The sequence below is a fragment of the Rhinoraja longicauda genome, chromosome 14 (assembly GCF_053455715.1).
Source record: "Rhinoraja longicauda isolate Sanriku21f chromosome 14, sRhiLon1.1, whole genome shotgun sequence".
In the NCBI taxonomy this organism is placed as follows: Eukaryota; Metazoa; Chordata; class Chondrichthyes; order Rajiformes; family Arhynchobatidae; genus Rhinoraja; species Rhinoraja longicauda.
This window is the reverse complement of record NC_135966.1, coordinates 41,066,725-41,091,809: the sequence shown is the minus strand read 5'-3', so window position 1 is coordinate 41,091,809 and position 25,085 is coordinate 41,066,725. Positions and strand designations below refer to the sequence as shown.

The window sequence follows — 25,085 nt, the reverse complement described above, 5'->3', positions numbered from 1 at the left end:
AATAATCTGCCTTCCTGTTCTTACCACCAAAGTGGATAACGTCACATTTATCCACATTAAACTGCATTTGCCATGCATCTGCCCACTCACACAACTTGTCCAAGTCACTCTGCAGTTGCTTTAAAATTAGCACTGGATGATGCCATTTTGCATCATATTGCCTTTCTTGTTTGAAGATTTGGAATTAAAAATACTTAATCAGGCAAATAGAAACAAACTGGATTTAAAAAAAATATTGATGAAAGCTTCTCAGAAATAGAACATTTATGTGCTTGCGATTAACAGGTAGTAATTAAGAACAAAAAAAATATCAAGAGAGAAGGCAAATCAAGTTTCAGGTTGGTTATTTTAATTTAGTTTTTCTTTAGATTTACAGTGTAGGAACAAGTCCTTTGGCCCACCGAGTCCGCATCGACCAGCAATCCATGCACATTAACACTATCCTACACAACCTAGAGACAATTTACAATTATATCAAGCCAATTAACCTACAAACCTGTACGTCTTTGGAATGAGTGAGGAAACCGAAGATCTCGGAGAAAACCCATGTGGTCACAGGGAGAACGTACAAACTCCGTACAGACGGCGCCCGTAGTCGGGACCGAACCCGGGTCTACTGGCGTTATAAGGCAGCAACTCTACCTTTGCGCCACCATGCCACCTATTTCTGAAGGACTTTCTATGTAAGAAAGTGTATCAGCTTCATCTATAGAATTCAGGGCAAACTAGTGGTTGATCAGACATTTTACTCATTTATGTTCCTTTCCATTTGAATTATTTGGCATGTCAGCATGAAAAATAAGGTTCCTCTGAACTAAGAGGAAGTAAGCAGATGTCAGGAGATCGAAACTAATTTAAGTGTCACATTTCTGCGTCTGAGAATCTCTAACTTTAAAAAAATCATATTTTGGAAGAAGGCATTTCATTTGTCATTCCAAATGCATTTGATTAATATATCAAATAGATCAGGACAATCAGTGCCTTAAAGTATTAACAAGGTGGCAGAGTCTGAAGTATTGCTCTAAACGTATATTGGGAAATGGCATTGTCATTTGTTTTTAATGTTCAGGCTATAATTGGTCAAATTTACATTGAATCACGTTGAGTTTTCAAATTAGGCAGACTTTTGTCCCAATCCCACGTGTATGTGGCACAATTGGTATCTTTGCCCATTTGTGTTGTCTTCCCCTCTTCTCTTTTAACATTCCTCCTCTGTTGTAATTTTTCACAACTCCAGTTTTCCATCATCTTTAACACAAGCCACCAGGTAGCATTGGCAGAGGTTTCTCATGGTGTGTCCCCACTTCCCACGAATCAGTTCACAAATTATGAGGCAGCAGCTGCTTAATTGTACAGATCAAGTTTAAATGTTTATTAAAGGGAAGACATTAGGATTGTTTTATTGAGGGAGGTCGCAATTTCTTTAGGATTTTAGATAGCACACCACTTGGCACTCGGGCAAACCATAACATTCAAAAATAGCATATCATTAATGGGTGAAATCTAACTATTAAGCATAATTTAGTTTAGATTAGAGATATAACATGGAAACAAGCCCTTCAGCCCATCGAGTCCACGCCGACCAGCGATCCCCAAACACTAGCACACGTTACACATGAGGGACAATTTACAAGTTTTACTGAAGCCAATGAACCTCTGTCTTTGGAGTGTGGGAGAAAACTGGAGCACCTGGGGAAAACCCATGCGGTCACAGGGAGAATGTGTAAACTCCATACGGACATCATTTGTAGTCAGGCTCGAAACCGGGTCTCTGGCACTGTAAGGCAGTAACTCTACCGCTGCGCCACCGTGCCGCCCATTAGTGTTCAAACATATTGTAATTTGTGTAGGAAAATAACTGCAGATGCTGGTACAAATCGAAGGTATCACAAAATGCTGGAGAAACTCAGCAGGTCAGGCAGCATCTAGGAGAGAGGGAATGGGTGACGTTTCGGGTCAAGACCCTTCTTCAGACTGACCTGTAGGAAAATAACTGCAGAAGCTGGAACAAATCGAAGGTATCACGAAGGCATCAGTCTGAAGAAGGGTCTCGACCCGAAACGTCACCCATTCCCTCTCTCCTAGATGCTGCCTGACCTGCTGAGTTACTCCAGCATTTTGTGAAACATATTGTAATTAATCATTTAGAAACTTATGTTTACAGTTAAATGGAAGTTTTATTCTGGCCATAACTGGTAAATATTTCTACTTCTGCAAGGTCAAATATGAATTTCTGGAACCTTGTACGTTCATTTGGTATTCGTATTGTTCATTCATATTATAACTACATATCAGCGACACTACAAATGAATTGCTCTGGAAGATGCAGGACACTGATCACTCCCTCTTGTTCCGATCATTACACAATTCCTGACCTGCGGTACATGATTGTCACTGGTTTCTCTAGTTGATCAGGATACCTGGTTCAACAGCATTAGGCACCTCAGAATCCTCTTTTCTCCTGGGATTCTATCAATGCACTTGAATGCTGCCGAGGCAGACACGTCACAGATTATAAGAAGTTGCTATGGAAATTCAGACTTAATTTTAACTAGCAGGAAGGGGAGATTTATTCTCTCTAAGTAAGATGTTCTCGCTTATCTTGCCTCCATAAATATACTGCTGGTGCAGAAAACTCAGGCAATTCTCTTAGCTGCTGCATGCTTTTAATTTTTTTAATTCTGAAACTAATCCAGTTTGGTTTGAAATGGAAATCAGTGACTTTTCGTACAGAACACAGTTGGAGGTAAAATGTTAGCATGAATGGAAAATTGCCATGTACAGTAAGCAGTTGTGGTCTCAGCACTGATCTGCGTTCAGCCCTGTATGTAATGTTCAAACCTGAACCCTGCACTGAACCCTATACACATACATACACCGATCAGCCAAAACATTATGACCACTGACAGGTGAAGTGAATAACATTGATTATCTTGTTACAATGGCACCTGTCAAGGGGTGGGATATATTAGGTAGCAAGTGAACAGTCAGTTCTTGAAGTTGATGTGTTGGATGCAGGAGAAATGGGCAGGAGTAAATACCTGAGCGACTTTGACAAGGTCCACAGTTAATCTATTATACACAATTGCTCAAAAATAAAAATAACTGCAAACAATTGGTCAACTTGATTCTGTTGTAGATGAGGGAAGCAGTTGCTAGTTTGCAACCAGGTCATGTTAAACTTTAAAATACTCATATCTGTTTTGTGCCATGTTTCTTGCCATGGGGTTTGGGAAAAGGATACACTCCATCTGAATCCAATTTGCAATTGTGATTTACAGAACATGATTTGTCCGAATTAGTAAAATCTGGGAATAAGAGCCCAACTATGATTCTTCTGATATTTAGATACAGTTTAACTATCATAATTGACTAGTTAACCTAGACAGTTATCTCCTGAACCTGATTAAAAACATTTAAATCCTTATTTGGCATTTGAAATCTGTTTTTACAGTAAAGACTGCAATAGATACAGAGCAATAGTGTAAAACAGTTTCAGTTCACATCAAAACTAAACCATAATATACATTATTAAGATACACATAATCATTTTCCTGCTTAAAATTCTAGCATGCAAAAAACAATCCACTTTTCCCCAGCTTAAAAACCTGCAAATGCTCCATAAATAAGTTAGAACTTGGCTGCTCATCGAGCGAATAACCGCAATGATTTCATTTCCTGCCCTATGGTTTACCCATTCTGAAGATTTCACACCAAATTATGAGCGAAGAAATTTCCATCTGTAACTGTTAAAAATTAAAATCAGGAAAATAAAACTACATACATTTCCCCCCCATTGTTATTTATTAATCTGCACAGAACTTACAGTAAAGTGCTTCAGAAAAATAAAAACTAGAAAACAAATCCAAATGATGTAGCAAAGCAATGGAATAAAACTGAACTTCGGAAACTATCAGTAACATTGGTCAGTTATTGCTTTAAAGAGTAGTTGTTCAACTGACACAAAAGTTCCCATTTACCTTTTTCACACAAAGGGTGGTGGGTGTATGGAACGACCTGCCAGAAGAGTGTTGAGGCAGGTACTATTGGAATGTTTAGGAAACATTTACACAGGTACATGGATAGGACAGATTTAGTGGGATATGGGTCAAACGCAGGCTGGTGGGACGAGTATAAATGGGATATGTTGACCAGTGTGGGCAAGTTGGGCCGAAGGGCCTGTTCCCCTCCATAAGATACAGAAAAAATGTTCCCAATGTTGGGGGAGTCCAGAACCAGGGGCCACAGTCTTAGAATAAAGGGGAAGCCATTTAAAACTGAGGTGAGAAGGAACTTTTTCACCCAGAGAGTTGTGAATTTGTGGAATTCTCTGCCACAGAGGGCAGTGGAGGCCTAATCACTGGATGAATTTACGAGAGTTAGATAGAGCTCCGGGGGTCTAGTGGAATCAAGGGATATGGGGAGAAGTTGGGCACGGGTTACTGATGTGGATGATCAGCCATGATCACAATGAATGGCGGGGCTGGCACGAAGGGCCAAATGGCCTCATCCTGTACCTTTTTCTATGTTTCTAAGACTATGACTAAGAGCTGTAAATTGTGAAGTGGAAGGAATGTCGGTACAAGATGAGTGGGAGAGGATGCTGGCTGGCTGGCTGGGTGGGTGGGGGGGTCCAGTATGCTTTTGTGAACCGAGTGTTCTGCGAAACAGTTGTCGAGTCTAGACTTGGTCTCGCTGATGAACAGGAGGCCACATTAGGAGCACTGGATGCGGTAGATGAGGTTAGAGAAGGTGCATGTGAACCCGTCTCAACTGGGAGGACTCCTGAGGTTCCTGGATGGAGGTGAGGGAGGAAGTATAGAGATAGGTGTTACATCCCCTGCAGTTGCACGAGAAAGTACCTGAAGAGGGTTTTTTTTAAAATGGAAAGGGATGAATAAACCAAGGATAGACACAAAAAGCTGGAGTAGTTTAGTGGGACAAGCAGCATCTCTGGAGAGAAGGAATGGGTGATGTTTTGGGTCGTGACCCTTCTTCAGACCAAGGAGTTGTGGAGGGAGTGGTCTGTGTGGAAGACAGAAAGGTATGGGAATGGGAAGATGAGATAGGTGGTGGGATTTTGTGGGAGGTGACGGAAATGTCGGAGAATAAAGTAGCGGGGGAGAGCATTTCCCTTTTCATTCCCATATCATTTCCCTCTCCTCAGACGGTACATGGATAGAGTCCTCACCTTTCATCCCACCACCATCTGTGTGGTGGGAAACTGCAGGAAGCAGACACTCTGGCAGTGGATCTCCATGAATAGAACTAGAACTCAATTCTGAAGCACAGTAAGAACATTTCTGGGTAAATCTGGGAAAATGGTTTGTAGTTTCATATTCATGAATGCTGGTCTAGGAGTCTCAAGCATTCTCATGTATGGAGGAAAGTACCAGCAGCTCAATGCCGAACCAGGAACGGCTGACTTTCCTCAGAAAAATTCAGTCCATTGGAGTTGCATTTGCAACAATAAGACTAATTCCTGCACCAAATTGGTTTGAAGATTGTGTTTCTGGCATTTACTATTTTGCTAACTGCTTTCTTCATCCAGGTATAAACCATTATGCTGCACATTTTCATTCTTGACACTTTATTCTATTAATATTTATTCATTTTGCTATTGTTGAATTTAAGTCTTGATGCAGCATCTGCTGGAGTTGCACGCATAATACCTACATCCTCAAAATAATAGGTTTAGAAGTAATAGTAATTTCAAAGATGATACAAATGGTCCCTTTGTGTACAGTAAGATTCTAATTCCAAGAACTGTGGCAATAATTAAAACAGAACAGTCCAAATACTGAATCCCTTTTTAATTAGCATAAGATAACAAGCTTTACTTTACACATTAATAAAAATCAGAACAACATACAGACTGCTGTAATTGTACAAGTAGAGATTGCCTGGAATTCACCATAGCATAGGTCTTCTCAGCATTTGTATTACCCTGAGGTTCTAGTAAGATACACTTTGAACTGCAGTTCTCAAAACAAGTACATTCAAACATGTGAACTAAAAGGATGAAGATAAGAGAGAAGAGAATAAACTATTTCTCAATTTTGCTTGACCATAAATATCTTTCATTCTCTCCTAATCACTCCATCGCACAGTAATTTATTAATATAAAAAACAGTTGACATTTGTACAAATAAAATAAATTCACTGGCATTAAAATAATTATAAAGTAACTTGCAATTCTGTTGTGGCAAGGTATACATTCATTATTTTTAGAATTATCCAGTTGAGTTAGTCTGTACAATACCAAGCTTGATAAATTTTATAGACAATTGCACTAATTTTTGTCGAGTTGTGGCTAAAGCCACAATCTCTACTACTGTATATTCTTTACATCATGCACCATTAATATCTCAGCAGACAAATTTTTATCGTTTACCACAATTATTTTTCAAATAATACTCCTGAAGTGCCTTGGGGCGATTTATATTAAAAAGCTGCTCTGTAAATGCATACAGTTTGAGTTTACACATATTTTGGAAAAGGTTGCTTGAATGAAGGGCAAAAAGCATAATTTACTTACAGAATATTTAAAATTAAGACTGCTCAACATGCCAATCAGTCTAAGATGCTGATGGCTGGCTTGTGTGCTCCAGCTTCTCAATCCAGGCAATATCAATTTACTTTTCCTATCCTCAATTACACCATCAAAAAAGGCTTTCCATCTTTTGTATAAACATTAATATTGCACCATGGAGGTAAATTTTTAAACTGGCATTATACACTTTCCCTTTTGCACAAAATAACCTTGCTTTGAAATCTTGATTTAAAAAAAAATAATGGAATAAATCTCCCAAACATGAGCCTGATATCTTGGAAATATTCAATATTTAATTTTGAAAACCAGAGCTTGTTTAACCATTTTAGCTCTGCAAAATTAACTTAAGCTATGTCCAAATACTAAATTATCAATAAAATGGTTCACAAAAACAACCCTACACAGAGTAGGCAAACTCCACCAGACAGACCAGCCTCAGAAGGAACTGGCAGAATACAATGCAGATTGATTCATGACTTTTTTGGATTAGAAACTAAATTTTGAAATCCTGAAAACTAGCCACAGTTAATCTGTTATACACAATTGCTCAAAAATAAAAATAATTGCAAACAATTGGTCAACTTGATTTCTAGTTGAGGGAAGCAGTTGTTAGTTTGCAATCAGCTCATGTTAAACTTTAAAATGCTCACATCTGTTTTGTGCCATGTTTCCTGCCATGGGTTTGGGAAAAGGATACACTCCATCTGAATCCAATTTGCAATTGTGATTTACAGAACATGATTTGTCCAAATGAGTAAAATCAGGGACTAAGAGCCCAACTATGATTCTTCTGATATTTAGCTACAGTTTAACTGTCCTAATTGACTAGTTATGCCTAGACAATTATCTCCTGCACTTGATTAAAAACATTTAAATCCTTATTTGGCATTTGAAATCTGTTTTTACAGTAAAGACTGCAATAGATACAGAGCAATAGTGTAATCAGTTTCCGTTCACACCAAAACTAAAGCAGAAATATACAACATTAAGATACACATAATCATTTTCCTACTTATAATTCTTGCATGCAAAAAACAATCCACTTCTCCCCAGCTTAAAAACTTGCAAATGCTCCATAAATAAGTTAGAACTTGGCTGCTCATCGAGCAAATAACCACAATGATTTCATTTCCTGCCCTATGCTTTGCCAATTCTGAAGGTTTCACATCAAATGAGCAAGAAAATTTCCATCTGTAACGGTTGAAAATTAAAACCAGGAAAATAAAACTACATACATTTTCCCCCCATTGTTACTTATTAATCTGCACAGAACTTACAGTAAAGTGCTTCAGAAAAATAAAAAAACAAATCCAAATGATGCAGCAAAGCAATGCAATAAAACTGAACTAACTCTGGAGCCAATCAGTATCATTGGTCACAGTTATTTTTTTAAAGAGTAGTTGTTCAACTGACACAAAAGTTCCCATTAGAAATCCCAAAAAGCCCACCACGCTGATCAAGATGTTTTTGGCAATGGCCAATTTGTTCAAACCATCGCTTTGGAAAGTGACTATCTCAAGAAGTGGAGGAATGATTAATGCCAGCGTGCTGCTGCTAACTGACCCAACCAGTGAGATTACAATTTCCAAATGGGGTATCAAGATTGCCAAGAGACCTGGAAAACCAAAAAAGAAAAATACATTCAGTTTAGTTTATTATCACATGTAGCGAGACACAGAGAAAAGCTTTTGTTTGCATGATATCCAGTTAAAAAAAAGACTATACATGAATACAATCGAGCCGTCCACAGTGCACAGATAAAAGGTTCAACATTTAGTGCAAGATATAACATTGAAGTCCAATAAAAGATGGTTCAAAGGCCTCATTGGAGACGATAGGTGGGAGGGCAGGACTACACTCCAGCTGATGAGAGGACAGTTCAGTTACCTAATAATAGCTGGGTAAAAACTGTCCCTTAATCTTGAGGTACGATTTTTCAAACTTCGGTATCTCTTGCCTGATGGGAGAGGGGATACGAGGGAGTGTGATATCGGGTGAGCCTGATCCTCGATTAAGCTGGCGGCCTTGCCGAGGCAGCATGAAGTGTAGGTGGAGTCAATGGAAGGGAAGATTGACACAAAAAGTTGGGGTAACTCAGCGGAAACAGCATCTCTGGAGAGAAGGAATGGGTGATGTTTCGGGTCGAGACGCTTCTTGGGTTGTGTGATGTTCTGGGCTACATCCACAATGCTCTACAGTTTTGGATGGAGCTGTTCCCAAACCATGAGATAATTAAAGGGAAAGGTTACAACTTAATACAACAAATCACGACACTGACAGAATAAAGCATATTGTAGCCATTTAATTATATTTGGAATGCAGTCAGTTGAGTGGTAAATGTACCAACCAATTCAGATGTTTGCACCGTTCTAGCTGGGATGCAAGGAAGACAATAACTTTAAAAAAAAGGTTATATTCATTGAGCTATACAGCATGGAAATAGGCTCTTCAACACAATTTTCCCATTGGCTACCATTTGATCCATGTCGCTCAAAACCTTTACTATCCATGTACTTGTCTAAATTACTTTTAAAAGCTGTTCTTGTATCTGCCTTACATTTGATTTTACAAATTCATAATTTTGATGTCCAATATTCAGAATTTTACATCAAAATTCATAATATGCATAATATAATATGCATAATATTCGTAATGCAACTTTTCAGCAAAAAAAAGTATGCACGCCAAATGCGCATACACGTTGTGCTACATTCATATGTGAAAAATGACTATTATTACGAACAGACTTGTTCTTGATCTACAAGTACAATCTCAGGCCTATCATGAGCATATTCTGCTATTTATAGAAAGGTTATTGAACAGAGATACTTTTTACAACACAAAGAAAAAATTGTTTTGTTTTGTTTCTTTTCTATTTTGCTTTTTCCTTACCCATCTCAATTCTCTTGAATTAAAGAACAATGGTCATAAAATGTATGACTAAGTTATGAAGACAGAGTTGATATATGCGACTCGACTAAGCATACGGAAGTACTTGTTGAAATAAATTCACACATTAATTGATAATCAGCCCAAGGTGGTAATTGGCTTTTCTGCTGTGTTTTATATTTTAACCCCGTCTTAATTAATTTAGTTATATAATCTTGCACTTAAATTTAATATTTACTCATTACAGTTCCACCACTGATTTTCTGGCACTCTTGGTTCCAGAGCTTTGCTGGTTTATCCAGCTGGTCAAGGAAGTCGGCTATGGGATAGATGTGCTGGCTGACCCGCTGAGTTCCACCAGCACTATAAATTTCAATATCACTGCTAGTCCAATAATCCATCTTAAATGAATGAATTACAACTATTCAAAAACTTAGATGACAAATGAGAAACTAATAGCAACACGTTCCAAATTTCCAGACATGCACAATTCCACACAGAGATTTGGAATGCACTTGGGATCAAATATCATGGAGGCTTCCTGGTATGTTATTGGAATCAGTACCGAGTTCAGGGTTAATGCTCAGTTAATCTGAGGGAAATGCTTTGGAATATAGAATTACTGGCCCCTCGGTCTTACGCCGATCTGTTGCAAAGATGGAGACGATAAGTGAAAATAAGTTGCGCTGTGCTTTCTTCTCCTTCATATTTGAATGATCTCTGATTTATTAAACATTTAAATTGAATGATTTTAATTTTAATTAATCTTTTCAGATTTCTAGCTTCTACATCTTTTTGCTGTTCAACTAAGATATTCCAGCTTGCCAATTACATTGATTGGTGAAATTAAACATGGAATCAATGAATTATGAGTTAATAGATTACGCGAACAGGCAAAACTGTAGGCAAATGAGACCATCCGCTTTGGAGTCAAGAAAAGGATTTACAAGGGCAGACAACAAAAGGTGAAAAGCCAGAAGCAGTGAAGATCAAAAAAAAATCTGGGCATTAACCATGCAAGTGCTAAAATAGTATGCAAACAATCTCCTTGTTTATCTCTGGACTTCACAGCGACTCCAAGCATAAAGCCTACCAATATAGACTGGGGTTGCCATGGTGCCAAGAGCTTAGTTGGGCTGAAATGTGTTTAGGAAGATTTCCTCAGGCAATATGTTGAGGGCCAACAAGGGAGAGGATAAGCTTGATTGGATTAAGGATTGGGCTGGGCAGCTGACAAGTGTCATCGGGTGCACCTTTGGGGAAATAGTTATGGATAAGGACAGGGCTGGTCCACAACTTCTAAATTGGGGCAAGGCCAACTTTGACAGCATTAGACAGGAACTTGCAAAAGTTGATTAGATTAATTTGCGGGCAAAAGGGTGTCCAGAAAACGGGAATCCAAATTCATAAAGGTTCAAGTCAGTCAGGCATTGTTTTTTTTTGTTCATTCATCCATCTTCTTGGAACTTGGCATCACTGACAAGGCCAGCATTTATTATCCACTCCAAAATGCCCTTGTGAAGATGGCAGCAAAAGGCTTCTTGAACTACTGCTGACCTTCCACTGAATTTACTCCTCTACTGCTGCTTAGCAGGGAGTTCCAGAATTACTACCCGGCAATAAAGGACTTGATATCATTATGAAATCAGGATTGAAAGACTTGTAGGTGGCGTTTCCATATATCTGCTACCTTTTGTAGTGGCAAGTTTGAGAGGTGTTGCTGAAGGTCTGGATGAACAATTTGCAGATGGTATACTGGAGTCATTGTGTGCTGGTGATGGAGAGAATGGGTGTTTAGGGTGTTGGGTGCAGTGCTAAATCAATTGAGCTGCTTTATTCTGGATGGTATCAAGCTTCTTGAGATTTACAGGAGCAGAACTCATTGAGGCAAGTGAATACACTTTACACTTTATCGATGGTGAGGGCTTGGGGTGTCTGGAGGCAAGTCTAAATTTTGACTGCATTCATGTGGCTGATCCAGTTGACGTACTGGTCAATGGTGACCTCTAAGACATCAGTGGCAGGGGAACTCAGAAATGGCAACATCTTCCCCAATGGTAATGGTAACCCCCTGGAGATTAGTGACATGAACGTTACTTGCCATTCACCACCCCAATCTTAAGTGCTACCTAGGTCTCGTTTCATGGAAGGCTGGGGTGCTTTGTGTGCTTAATGTTTATGGACTTTATTTTAAAAAACAGTGATTTGCTGCCAACTCAAAGGGATCCACCTCAAAGATTTCAGCTCTGTAACTCTGAAGAGCTGGACTTCAAGAGGTGAAATGGCATAGATGGTAAGCACTCCCACTTTCTCACCAGACATAACAGATCTATGCATTGCACCGTTTGCAGGTGTGGTGACGATTCTATGTAGTTTACAGGAGAGAGCTGGACAAGTTCTTGACTAATAAGAGGTTGTAACAAATCGAAAGCATAAACATCTGGTACGAAGATGTAAAAATCCACAGCAGATTCAAAATCTACAACTAGCAACCATCTGAGCAAACCTTCAAGAGTAAAGCTATCTACAGAGGAGGGAACAAGCATTGTGGATGGGGATGTAGGTGGTGGTGAGGTTAATCTGCCAGTCAGGGAGAAGAACGGTAGGCTGAAACCTAGAGTTAAATGGCCTAGGGCAAGTGAAAGGAAGGAATGGGAAACTGTTAATTTGGTAAAAGTGCTAGTGAGTCTGAAAGAGGCAGTGGAAAACAAGTTAGATAAGATGGGAGAGTTTATGTACAAATATGGTGCAGACAGGTTTGAAGTTATTGAAAAAAAAGTGCAGGCTCTACAGGTGGTTAGATCTAGGCAAGAGAGAGAAATCAAGAGATTAGTGAAGCAGAGGAGACAGTTGAGAAAGCAATGGAGAAAGTCTACGGTTGATGAGAAAGGGAATTAATGTTTTGCAAGAAGAGTTAAGAAATCAGTTCGCAATATTGAGGAGGGCAGAACACCTTAGAGGGAAGAGAAAGGAACCAGTCAGGTCAGCATTTTATAGGGATCCATTTAATTTTGTTAAAAGAATGTTTAGTCACGAAAAAAGTCGAAAGCTCAGTGCTTCAAAGGAAGAGTTAGAGGAATATTTAAAAAGGACATACTCAGATCCAGAAAAGAAAAGGGGAATGGGTTTCCCTCTAGATATACCACCCTTTGGAGAGATAGAGTATAAATTAGATGTTTTGCCACCAAAGTGGAATCCGTAATAGGGGGTGCAAAGGGTTCTTCTGCTCCAGGGCCGAATGGAGTCCCTTACTGGGTATATAAAAGTGCACCTGATGTGCTTAGATTCTTGTGGAGGATCTTGCATATAGTTTGGGCGAAGCAGGTTATACCAAGGGTTTGGAGTAGAGCAGGGGGAATTTTCATTTCCAAGGAGAAAGAATCTTCAGAGTTGTCAGTTTAGGCCTCTATGTCTCCTAAATGTAGAAGGCAAGATTTTCTCCTCCCTCCCCCTCCATCCCTCCCCTCTCCCTTTCCCCCCACTCCATGCCCCTCAACCCCCCTTATCTCCCTCCTCCCCCCAGGAGATAGATTTAACCTTTAAACTGTGAACAACTTTAAAAATATAACACCGATTTCAATGAAACTTCTTCCATTAGCACCAAAGGGACGATGGTGAGTAAGGTGGGCCTAAAATTGTCGCACTATTATTTATCATTTTGGCTGTAGTTCAGGAACAAACAAACAAGCAAACGAGAGTTTTAGTATATAGATAGATGTGGAAATCTTACTTCCCAGAGGTCTTTTCTCTCCAAAAGAATGTGGATGAGCCCTTGGTTAACAGACTGGCATTTCAAATGGCGCAGACTGCATCATTGTCACACTGGATGTTTTAGGTACTGAAGCAGGACAGAAGCAAAACCTCAGGGAAGAGAGCAAACTGTACTGTAATTGACACTTAGTACAAAATAAAATTAGACAAAGGCATTCCCACTTTGTTTGACAGAGGTTAACAGAACCCATATTAAATGTCACTTCGACTCAGCTTCATTAGATTGTTCCAGGAAATATAGAAAACCAATTGGTTTAAGACATGAAAGCAGCAAGAAAGTTGAACAAAGTTACAGAAAATGAGAAAAGGCAAGTGGACGCTTAAGCATTGGTTTGCTGGGTCAAAGGAGCCATGGGTATAATATCTTTGGGGAAAAAAATTGTGAATTCATACCAGCTTGGAAAGTGAAAGAGCCAAGATTTAGAACTCCATGAAGCACAGGTTACAGGCAAGAATTCCCCACTTCAGAATCTTGCCCTCCTTTGGAGAATATCCAATCTGCACTGTTCTGAGATTTTGAATGATTACTTTCATCTTGGTACCCCATTCTGTGCAATTTAAAGATGAAGCATTGAACAATACAACTCGCCATTCATTTCTTAATTGATAGCATGTCTGATAATTGGAGAAACTGTATAACTTGAAATTTTCATCCACAGTTATGATAAATACCAAAGATTTTACTTATCTGCATTGAGTTCTAGATGGAAATTTTTCTCTTGTTCTTCCCAAAAGGTCTTTTTCATACTTTTTCCCATTGGAAATTTGGCTGTGTTACATCTGTCCATTATGCACTGTCCAATATGCACTGTCTTTCTGAACTTCTGGTTTATTACCTGCTACTTCTATGCAGGGCGAGGGAAATTAACTGTTCATATAATCCAAATTAATCTATACCCACTGAGCTCAATTCCTGTCAGCTCCAAGTTAAACAGAATTAATACTGCACTGATGTCGTATCACTATGTTCGCTTTTGCAATTTTGTCACAAAGAAAACAAGAGCCTTTACATAAATTAAGAGACGAAAGAATTGGAGGAAGTGTTCAGCTTGGAGTGAAAACAAACCATCACATAGAACACAGTTGGAATAAACAGGTCCTTTTCAGGCTGGAGGAACATAACTAACAAAGTACATGATGGATTAGTTCTAAGCCCTCAATGGTGGGCCAGTGACCTGGAGAACAAAATGTCAGGTTTCCCAGTTTGCCAATGATAGGGAAATGGTTTGATGTTTAGGCAATGGCATACAACTAAGTGAAAATTAAAATTGCAATTGTAGATGCTGGAAATCTAAAAGAAAGAAATGGGGGGAAATATTTAGCAGATCAGGCCACATTTGTGGGAAGAGAAACACAGTCAATGCTTCAGGTCAATGACCCCTCATCAGAACTTTTATTCTACGCCTCTTCCCATAGATGTAGCCTGTCCTGTTAGGTATTTCCAGCATCAGATTTGATCCAAATTTTTGATTTTCAAATACTTGAATTCAATGCCACTTATCCTCCAGGAATGCCAAACCTGAAGTTCGACTGTGCTCGACAGGATTTCTACCTCTCTTGCCTTGTTCACCCTCAGTGATGTCTCTTTTGCCTTTGTCTTTGATAAGGTGTTGATCAAAAACAGCTTCCACAGCCACATTTCTTTCCTCAGCAAATATTTGTAGCTCAAATTTGTCTCACATGGATTCCAAGTGAAATGCCATCTTTCATAATTCAGATCCACTGAAGGTAGGTTCGAACCAGCCAAGGTGTGTCAAGGTACTTTTCTCTTTGGTCTTCAAATCCACTCTCAAAGCATGCTCTTGACCTCAGCCTGCACCAACATTGACTCACTATCTCAAATCTGTCGCTGGTCCAAAGTTTCACTATATTCTTTTCAATAGACAATTTTTCTTCTTTCTGTCAATTGCCAAACACTATAGATTGAGAGAAAACCAGTCAAATTAAGTGAGAGGTCATTCAGTACAACAATCAGATTATTTATATGCAGAGACTGCATGAAATTCAGAAGGATTTAGGTGTTCTATTGCATAAATCAAGAAACACCAACATCAGGTCCAAAAACTATTTGAGGTAGCAAACAGCATGACAGTCTTCATTGCAAAGGAGACTGAGTTTAAGAATAGTGGGATTTTGTTACAGTTGACAGTGTTCATGAATACAGTGCATAATTTTCACCCCCTTACCCAAGTATCTAGTAACATTGGATGCAGTCCAAAGGGAGGCTAGCCACTGAATACTTGTAGAAATTCCCTCTCTTAGACGTAGTGAATTATTGGAATTCGCAACCCAAGAACAGGAGGCCTGCTCGTTAGATATATTTAATGCAGAGATAAATATTTGAAAGATCATGGAGTTGGGGGTTGTGAGGGATCTGGTACAGAAGAGGAGTTGATACCAGCTAAGATCAGACAATCACACTGAATGTCAGGGCAAGCTTAAGGGGGCAGGTGGACGACTCCAGCTCATATTACCCCCCTCCCCCATATCTACCCATTGCTTGCCAGATGTTGTCCCACCCTACTCCTTTTCCATATTTCTCTCCAGTCTGACGGGTTCCAACCCAAAATGTTACCCATCTCTATTCTCCAGCGATGCTGCATGACTCAGTTATACTCACACTGCCCTTTTTGTGAACTAGCATTTGCAGTTCCTTCTGTTAAAGTCCTATTGTGTGTTCTTTAAAAGGAAAATAAATTAATTTGATATTTTTTTAAAGTCCACAGCACAACATATTCCATACTTCAATATTTGCAAAACGAAACTGCGTCAAAATTGCAGATCCCTGATGTACTTGTCCATTTCAAGCCCCGAAAGTCACCAGTTTTAAAACCTTTAACCTCCGAATGCCTTGCACCACAAGATATAGACGTATCTCCTGTCTCAAATAGTTTCTGATAACCAGAGTCATACAGCGAGGAAACGGGCCCTTCGGCCCAATTTGCCAACATCGATTAACATGCCCCATCTACATCAGTCTAACCTGCTGGTGTGCTATTCTTTCCAATACATTACGTTGTCAACCCACATATTTTGTATGATCTTCTTGAATCTTTATTATCAGACATTGCAAAATGTTAATGAGAAAAGCTGCACCATCTATTTTATTATCCAGTGGACCACTGAGTAAAATTGCAAGCATAACGTATCTTTGATGAACCAGTGTACATACCATTCTGAATGCGCAAGAAATGACCAATTTGGGACTAAAATGTAATATTCTGATCATGTTTCAAGATTTGTTAGTGGTTATTCTCCAATTCAATTTTGCATATCTGAGTACTCACCGTTTGCCTTCTGCATAAGATGCAGGCCATCAGATTATAGAGGGATTTAACTCTGAAGTTTTAGGCCTAAATGCCCCTAACAGCATTAAAGCAATTCTACAAGCCATATTTAGTTGCAAATTGTTGTATTTGCCCCTGTAGCTATCCATCCCATCTATTGTTCGTGATCTCAAAACTTCTGTACAGCTGATTGAAAATTGTACTTATGATGGAATCTATATACTAAAACTCTCGTTTGTTATCTTGTTTGTGACTGAACTTCAGCCAAAACGGTACACAATAGCGCGACAATTTTAGGCCCACCTTACTCATCATTGTCACTTTAGTGATAATGCAAGTAGTTTTAGCCTTACATCGCCAGTGGAAGTGGCAGCGCCTAACGGTTGCGGCTCGCTAGCAGTCTGTTCGTCTTTTTTCCTTTTTTTTTTGTTGTGTGTCGGTGTTGGGATGGTTTTTTTTTTTTGGTTGTGTATGTGTGGGGGGTGGTGGTGTGGGTGGGGGGGTGGTGGTGTGGGTGGGGGGGTGGGGGAAACCTTTCTCTTTTAGGTCTCTTTCCTCACGGCGCGGGGTGCGGCTCGGCCGCGGGGCCTTCCATCGCCCGGTGCGGCTCGGCCGCGGGACCTAACATCGCCCGGTGCGGCTCGGCCGCTGGACTTAACAGTGCCCGGTGCGGCTCGGCCGCGGGACCTAACATCGCCCGGCACGGCTCGGCCGCGGGACTTAACAGTGCCCGGTGCGGCTCGGCCGCGGGGCCTAACATCGCCCGGCGCGGATTGGCCGCGGGACATTTCATCGCTGGTGCGGCTCGGCCGCTGGACTTAACAGTGCCCGGTGCGGCTCGGCCGCGAGACCTAACATCGCCCGGCGCGGCCGCGGGACCTAATATCGCCCGGCGCGGCTCGGCCGCGGGGCCTAACATCGCCCGGCGCGGCTCGGCCGCGGGACCTAACATCGCCCGGCTCGGCCGCGGGACTTAGCTGCGCACGGCTCGGCCGCGGGGCCTAACATCGCCCGGCTCGGCCGCGAGACATTTCAGCGCTGGTGCGGCTCGGCCGCTGGACTTAACAGTGCCCGGTGCGGCTCGGCCGCGAGACCTAACATCGCCCGGCGCGGCCGCGGGACCTAATATCACCCGGCGCGGCTCGGCCGCGGGGCCTAACATCGCCCGGCGCGGCTCGGCCGCGGGACCTAACATCGCCCGGCCGCGGGACTTAGCTGCGCACGGCTCGGCCGCGGGGCCTAACATCGCCCGGCTCGGCCGCGAGACATTTCAGCGCCCGGTGCGGCTCGGCCGCGGGGACTTCCATCCCCTTGCGGGGGCTGTGCGGGTCGGTCGGGGACGAGCTGTCTGTCCGTGGGCGTGGGGAAGAAAGTGGAAGTTTTGTTGCCTCCATCACAGTGAGGGGGTGTTTGGAGTCACTGTGATGGACGTTTGTGTTGGGGTCATGTGTCTTGTGTTCTTTTTTTGTGTGTGACTGCTATGTAATTTCGTTCGGTACCTTGGTACCGAATGACAAATAAAGCTCTGTTGTTGACTATTTATTGAAATCGGTGTTATATTTTTAAAGTTATTCACATTTTAAAGTTCAAAAGGAGGGGAGGGGGGAGAAGGGAGAGGGGAGGGGGGTTGAGGAGACAGGGGAGAGGACAGGGTGCTGCACCAATGCAGGAGAGGTTTGGGCCCAATGGGTCCACTTGGTCTAGTGGTTAAATAAAGGTCAATTAACATTGTGTTTCAGAAAGTGAAAGCTGGCATCAAGAGAAATAGGGAGAAAAAACAAAAGCTATATATTTATGGCTACACTGTGAGAAGAATATTAAGAGACCAATACCATCTGGGCAAGTGGGCAAAAACACAGCAGATGTGATTTAACAGATAAATGACGTTTTGCACTTTTATTTGTAAAAACCAGACAATTTGATTGGAGATGGCTTTGGAAAGAGGAAGCTGTGATTAGATCTGGGTGTACTTGGATACCAAGTGCTGAAACTGCCATTTGGGAAATTAGGAAGGCAAATGATATGTTGTCTTCTTTGTAAGAGAATTGGAACAGGTGCAAAAGTTCATCTTACTACAGCTATGGAGAGTTATAATAAGACTCCATCTGGAGAGTTGAGGAGATTAGGTCTCCTTAATTGAACAATGCTCTAGCCACAGAGCAAATGCAACAGAAGTTAACTGGACTGCAAGGAAAAAAAAGAAAATGCCAGAATTACAGCAGGCCACTTCCAAAATGTTCTGATTTATTATTTTGTATTTCCAACATCTGCAGCTTTTTTATTTTCATTTACTAGACAGATTCCTGGAATGGCACTATTAGCAGAAGTCTAGACCAATGAGAGATGATCTCTGAGAAGCCTATAAATTTCAACATGATTAGATTAACTAGATGTGAGAAGAACATCCTCAATGGCTGTGATGCCACGTAGATCAGAAGTCAGGAGAAATGTTGTGACAATATACAAGTAATTTATGCATATGAGCTGTACTCATTCTTGCATATGCTCAGACTCGCACATATAATTATGTAAATCAGGCAGTGTCCTGGAACTTGGATAATAAAGATGGCACTGATTTTGTTCCCAACACGAGTGGACTCGAGCCTTATTTCTCCGACTAATATGTTCAAAGTTTACCTTTATCGTCAGAGGGCACAAAACAAAACACCTTACTTCCGTCACAGTGTTCTGCAAAGCCGGTACCTGTAGCCAAGGTCAAAAATGGTCTCATGAAGCTGGTCGAGCAGGACATCTTGACTCGTCGAAGAACCAACTGAGTGGTGTAGCAGGCTGGTCATTACAGAGAAAAAGGACAGCACAGAGTTGAGGTTCTGCGTAGATCCTAGACCCCTCAACAAAGTCCTGAAAAGGAAGACGAAACACTACAGACCGTGAAGACTGTAATGCAAAATGGATGGCCAGATCACAAATCAGAAACCCCAGAGGCAGCACATCCGTACTTCAACGTCACAACCGTACTTCAACGTCAGAGACGAGTTGAGTGTGCAAGACGACCTAATGTTCAGAGGAGAGAGAGTTGTAATCCCTATCACTACGCAAAGAGATGAAGGAGACACTCCACATCTCTCACCTAGGAGTGGAAGGAACCCTCAGACGAGCTGGAGAGTGCATTTTCTGGCCAGGAATGAACTCCAACGTCACTTCAACCTGCGAAGCTTGCAGGACATATAAACAACAGAATCAGAAAGAAACTATGAAGCCACATGACCTCCCAGATTGACCATGGGAGAAAGTAGGAACCGATCTGTTCGAACTCGAGGGAAATAATTACTTAATCATAGTTGACTATCAAATTTCTGGGAAATAGATAGATTATATGACCTGACCAGCAGGACAGTCATTGTCAAACTCAAGAACCACTTCGCAAGATATGGAATTCCCAGCACTGTGATAAGTGACAACGGGAAACAGTTCTCATCAGAGGAGTTCGCCAAATTTGCCAGGAAATGGGAATTTGACCAATACACAATTGCTCCAAGACATAGCCAAGAGAGTACTGAAGAAAGCCATTCACTCCAAGACAGATGTCTACTTGGCGATACTGGGACTGCGCAACACCCCGGCGTAAGGAGTGAACCGTAGTCAAGCACAAAGACTACATGGAAGGAGAACAAGAACGACACTTCCGACCACATCAAACCTCCTCCAACCACGAGGTGCGGAGATACTCACAGAAGAGAGGAAAAAGATGAAGGATTTGCAAGGAAAACAGTCAAAGATCTACAACCAGCATGCCAACGTCATGCCAATCCTGGAAGAAGGTGATGTCGTAAGATTCAAACGCTATAAACTAGGATGGCAGAGAGCAACAGTGCAGAAACGACTGGATGAGAGATCAAACAAAGTCGCGACAGTCAGCACTTCTAATCCAACGTAATTGGGTGGATCTGAAGACTGGAGAACAAACCCCACACATAACTCCAGAGAAACCACCAGACGCGGAAAAGATTGAGAAACATATGCAACCTCAGCTGACACAGAAAAAACAAACACAACAGGCATCACCAGAAAAAGATGCAACTCATGAAACTCAACGTTGAGAAAACTAAACAAAAACAAAGTGACACAGAAAAATAAACTAGAAATGATGCACAGAAAGTACACACTGAAAAGAAAGACAATTCTGGAAAAAAATGACACAGAAAAAGAAATTAGAAGGGATGCACAAAAAGTGCACACTGAAAAGAAAGACACACCTGAAAGAAACACCACCACTAAGACTAGGGCAGGAAGAGTTGTCAGAGCACTAGAGACACGGCGAGTATGTCAGGAAGTAAGGTGTTTTGTGGTGAAGGACTTGCATGCCTATGAGAAGAAAGCATTAGAACATTATCTTGTGTTAGTGAAACAAGTCACAAGTCTGGCTAGGGTTGAAATTGTGAAATAAGACAGAACAGTTGTCATATTCACTTAAGTTAAACCATGTTACTAGTATGTATTATTATGAAAAGTGTTTAAGTTTGCTTTATTTTGGAGCCTTGGAAAGGTAAACACAAAATGTCAAAAAGGAAAGGTTGTGACAATATGCAAGTAATTTATGCATATGAGCTGTACTCATTCTCGCACATGCTCAGACTCACCCATATAATTATGTAAATCAGACAGTGCCCTGGAACTTGGAAAATAAAGATGGCACTGGTTTTGTTCCCAACAAGAGTGGACTCGAGCCTTACTTTTCCGACTAATATGTGCTAAGTTTACCTTTATAGTAAGAGGGCACAAAACAAAACAAATGTCTTCACTCCGAGGTAGATGAACCTGTAGAATTCTCTACCAGAGATGCAGAAAAATGTCTTGTTGATACTGCACCAACCGCCGCTGTTGGGCTATAAACATGCAGTCCCTCATGCATGCAGTTGCAGATTTAAAATTTAGTGTTTGCAAGCAACAGTTTAAAAAATATACTATCAGCAGCAGATTTTATATGCGGTGGATTCCAAACAGGGATGGTTCTGGGGTACAGCGAGTAGCGGAAACAGTCTTTGTTGGTCTTGATGGTTATATAATTTAAGGATTGGTTTAGTCGAGTTCCTGATCTGTTGTTCCGACTGTATGAAAGATGGGCAATGTTGGATGGAGCTAATGAGTGGGTTTCTTTGTAGACTGCAGTAAGCCTGGTTATTATACGACATCTTTGGAGGGTGTCCCATTTGAGTTCATGAAGCATTTCTGTGACACTACTGGTCTTTCTAAAGTCACCGGTTACAGAAGTATGATCATATTGAATGGCTCAGCAGTTCCGAAGGGCCAAATATTCCACTCCTCTAACTTAGTTTAGTTTATCATTGTCACATTTACTGAGGTACAGTGAAAAGCGTTTGTTTGCGTGCTATCCAGTTAAAGACATGAATACAATCAAGCCATCCGCAGTGCATAGTTAAAGGATAAAGAGTGTAACATTTAGTGCAAGATAACAGTCTGATAATGTCCAATTAAAGATCGTTCAAAGGTCTCAAATTAGGTAAATGAGAGGTCAGGACCATATTCTAGCTGATGAACAGACTGTTCAGTTGCCTGATAACAGCTGGGGAAAAGCCGTTTCCAAATCTGGAGTTATGTGCATTCAAACTTCAAGCTTACATGATGGGAGAGGAGAGAAGAGGGAGTGACTGGGTGAGGCTGTATTTGATTATGCTGGCGAGGCAGCATGAAGTACAGATGGAGTCCATGGAAGGTGGGGTTGGTTTGTGTGATTGTCTAGGCTACGTCCATCCCAATCCTCAAGAGAAATGTACTTACATGTGAGTATGACAAGAAAAGCTCGAAACGCCAGGTTGACGTACAACTTCCAACGTTCAGGGACCCTGATTACTGCAAGTGGAACAAGTATCTCTGCTGCGACGAAAAACTGGACAGCATAGGTAATGAAGATGCCAAAAGAATACAAAATCTTCACCGACTGGTACAACCTAGCAAAAAACAAAATAATTGACAGCTGAAGATTATATTTCAATTTTCTCCTACCCTCCTTTTATACTTCCTGATATACTTGTCATAATCAAGCAGAAACAATATCACTCAATTGGATGCAATATTGTTTTGCACATAAAAGCATCCAGATTTGCCATTGTGAACTTGAGGTAGTGGATTCCATCTGATCCTAATTTGAGGGGGGCAGAATTTTACTGCAAATATCCTACATTGATACTGGGATAGCATTTACTAAAACATCCTACTGCTGGTATGTTCTGGTTTGTTGTGAAGAGAGTGTCAAGCACTTAAAATACCCCACCCTCACGATATGGCTATTTAATTCAATGTAATGAATTAAATTACATGAGGCTGCGGTGAGACCTGAAGGAAGTTTATAAATTTTGAGAAGCATAGACAGGGGAGACCGTCAGAACAATTTTCTCCAGGATGAAATTGTCAAACAATAGAGGACATAGTTTTTAAAGTGTGAATGGGAATATTTAAGAGATATGCAAAGCGAGTTCTGTTTTTAAACAGTGGAAGGGTATCCAGAATCTACTGGGAGATAGAGTGGTGGAATTTGATACGATGGCGATGTTTAAGATACAGTTAGACAGGCACAAACCTTCAGGGAAAGATAGAATATGGTTCAATGCAGGCAGATGGGGTAACTTTAATTTTAATGAAAACTTTGTCACATGTGACAAGTTACAGTGAAATTCTTTGCTAGCATACCCAAGTTATGCAAATAGTCACCATATAAGGGCGATGACAAAGTTACAAAATATACACAGTATCCATGCCAGGTCCCCCTTCGTTTTCGTTCTCCCCCTCCCCTCACGGCAGACCGGGTCCATTGTCCCCCCACCCCTCTGACGGTGGTTCCTCCTCGCCGGATCCTCCATTGTTCTTCCCTTCCCTAACCGTGCACCCCCCCACCCAAGCTGGGTCCTCCATTGCCCATTGTTCTTCCCCCTCCCTCACGACGGTCCCTCCACGCCAGGTCCTCCTTTGTTCCTTCCCTCAGCAGCGCCGTTCTCACTCCACGTGGTCTGGCCTCGTCCGGCAATCAGTACCCACATCGCCCATTGCACCGACCTCTCCACGATCACTGCCGGGTTCTCTCTGGATGCTTCCATGGCGCCGACCCAGGCCCAGCCACATGGATCATCGACTCACAGCCTGTGGGTTCTGATCTTGGCTGCGAGCTCCACCGTCATTTTCACACCATGGTCAATACAGACATTGTAGGCCAAAAGGCCTGTCCCTGCAGTGTAATATTCTAGGTTCCATGTTATTTTGCAGAGTGAGCATGAACTTGTTCAATTGTCCAATACTTCACAGTGCTACACCACTTCAATTCAACTCACATTATACCAATGAGCGAGCTATCAAAAACAGTTAAGTGATAAAAAACCATAGATGACAACATAAGTAAGGGACTGTTACCGGATTTATTTTCTGAAATCTAGTATTTTCAAAAGAAAGCCATCTAGTTTATTTCAAAACCAGCAGGAAATTTTGGATAATTTACCTTCATGCCCTCTGTAAAAGAAATAATTTAGAAGTCTTGGCTTAAAAACTGTCAAAGAAGTGTATTTTCGGGATAGACAAGCTCCATCTCTGGTGGTTAAAACTTGAACATAGAATATTCCAACAAGCGAAACTATCAAATACTAAAAAATGTATCTTCTAGACTAAAAAAACAGCTTCAAATAATTGGTCATCAAGTCTAAGATTGGCAATGCTCATGACTACTTACCAACAGGGAGGCAAATTTAGTGTGACGCTTCCTTTAATTTCTTCTCCAAAGCAAGTGTATCCCAAAATGCCTATGCTTACATACAATGTTGTAACAACTGCTATGGCTAAATACAGAACTATTGGAAATTGCTGTGGTTTTTGCATCTGGTTTTCAAGTGGAAGTACCTTAAACAAAAATGTAACAAAAACACATCTTAGATAGGTTTAGTATATAGTTACTTCCAGTGAAGCAAAAGTTCAGATACAACATAGAAACAGGACACTCGGCACACTGAGTCCAGGCTGACCACAGATCACCAAGTCACACTAGTTCTATGTTATCTCATTTTCTCATCAACTCTCTGCACAGAAGCCAATTAACCTAAAATCCCACACATCTTTGGGATGTCAGAGGGACCCAGAGCACCCGGAGAAACCCTCATGATCGTGGGGAGAATGAACAAACTCCACGCAAGTTAGGATTGAACCTCAGGTCTCTGGCACAGTGGGGCAGCAGCTCTACCAGTGCGCCATTGTGCTGCCCTTCTATAATTTGAGTGGGGATAGTAACTGAAAATTTGATAGATCATTAATGGTGGAAAATCTTAAACTGGACCTGGTTTGTCAATTGCCACATTGGGAAGATCTTTCTATGCACACATTGTATTTCCTACATGGCACCATGCTTTTAAAACTGCCCACTGACTTTTTAGTCCATCGCACCTGGAACCTCAGGACAGCCCAATATGTGCTACTTTGGTCAAGCAAATACAAATAGGCTTGTTATATTCATATTTTTCCTTTGAAGACATAACCACAAATTTAGGAAAAATTGCACATAACTTAACTAAACCCATGGTTACTTGAGCAGAATCAGATTAACTGCAGGGTTAATTACAGAAATAGAA

The 25,085-nt window shown here is 41.1% G+C and overlaps 1 protein-coding gene across 1 annotated transcript in view; it reads right to left on the bottom strand.

Moving 5' to 3' along the window:
- Positions 1-5,811: 5,811 nt before the first annotated feature.
- The window catches only part of slc36a1 (solute carrier family 36 member 1), a 47,313-nt gene continuing 28,039 nt past the window's right edge, over positions 5,812-25,085 (bottom strand). Inside the window, exons 9-11 of the mRNA XM_078411751.1 lie at positions 24,197-24,363; positions 22,261-22,430; positions 5,812-8,168 (exon numbers count right to left, since the gene is read on the bottom strand). Of these exons, the coding sequence (XP_078267877.1) occupies positions 7,900-8,168; positions 22,261-22,430; positions 24,197-24,363 (606 nt within the window). The 3' untranslated portion in view covers positions 5,812-7,899. The remainder of the gene's footprint in view (positions 8,169-22,260; positions 22,431-24,196; positions 24,364-25,085) is intronic.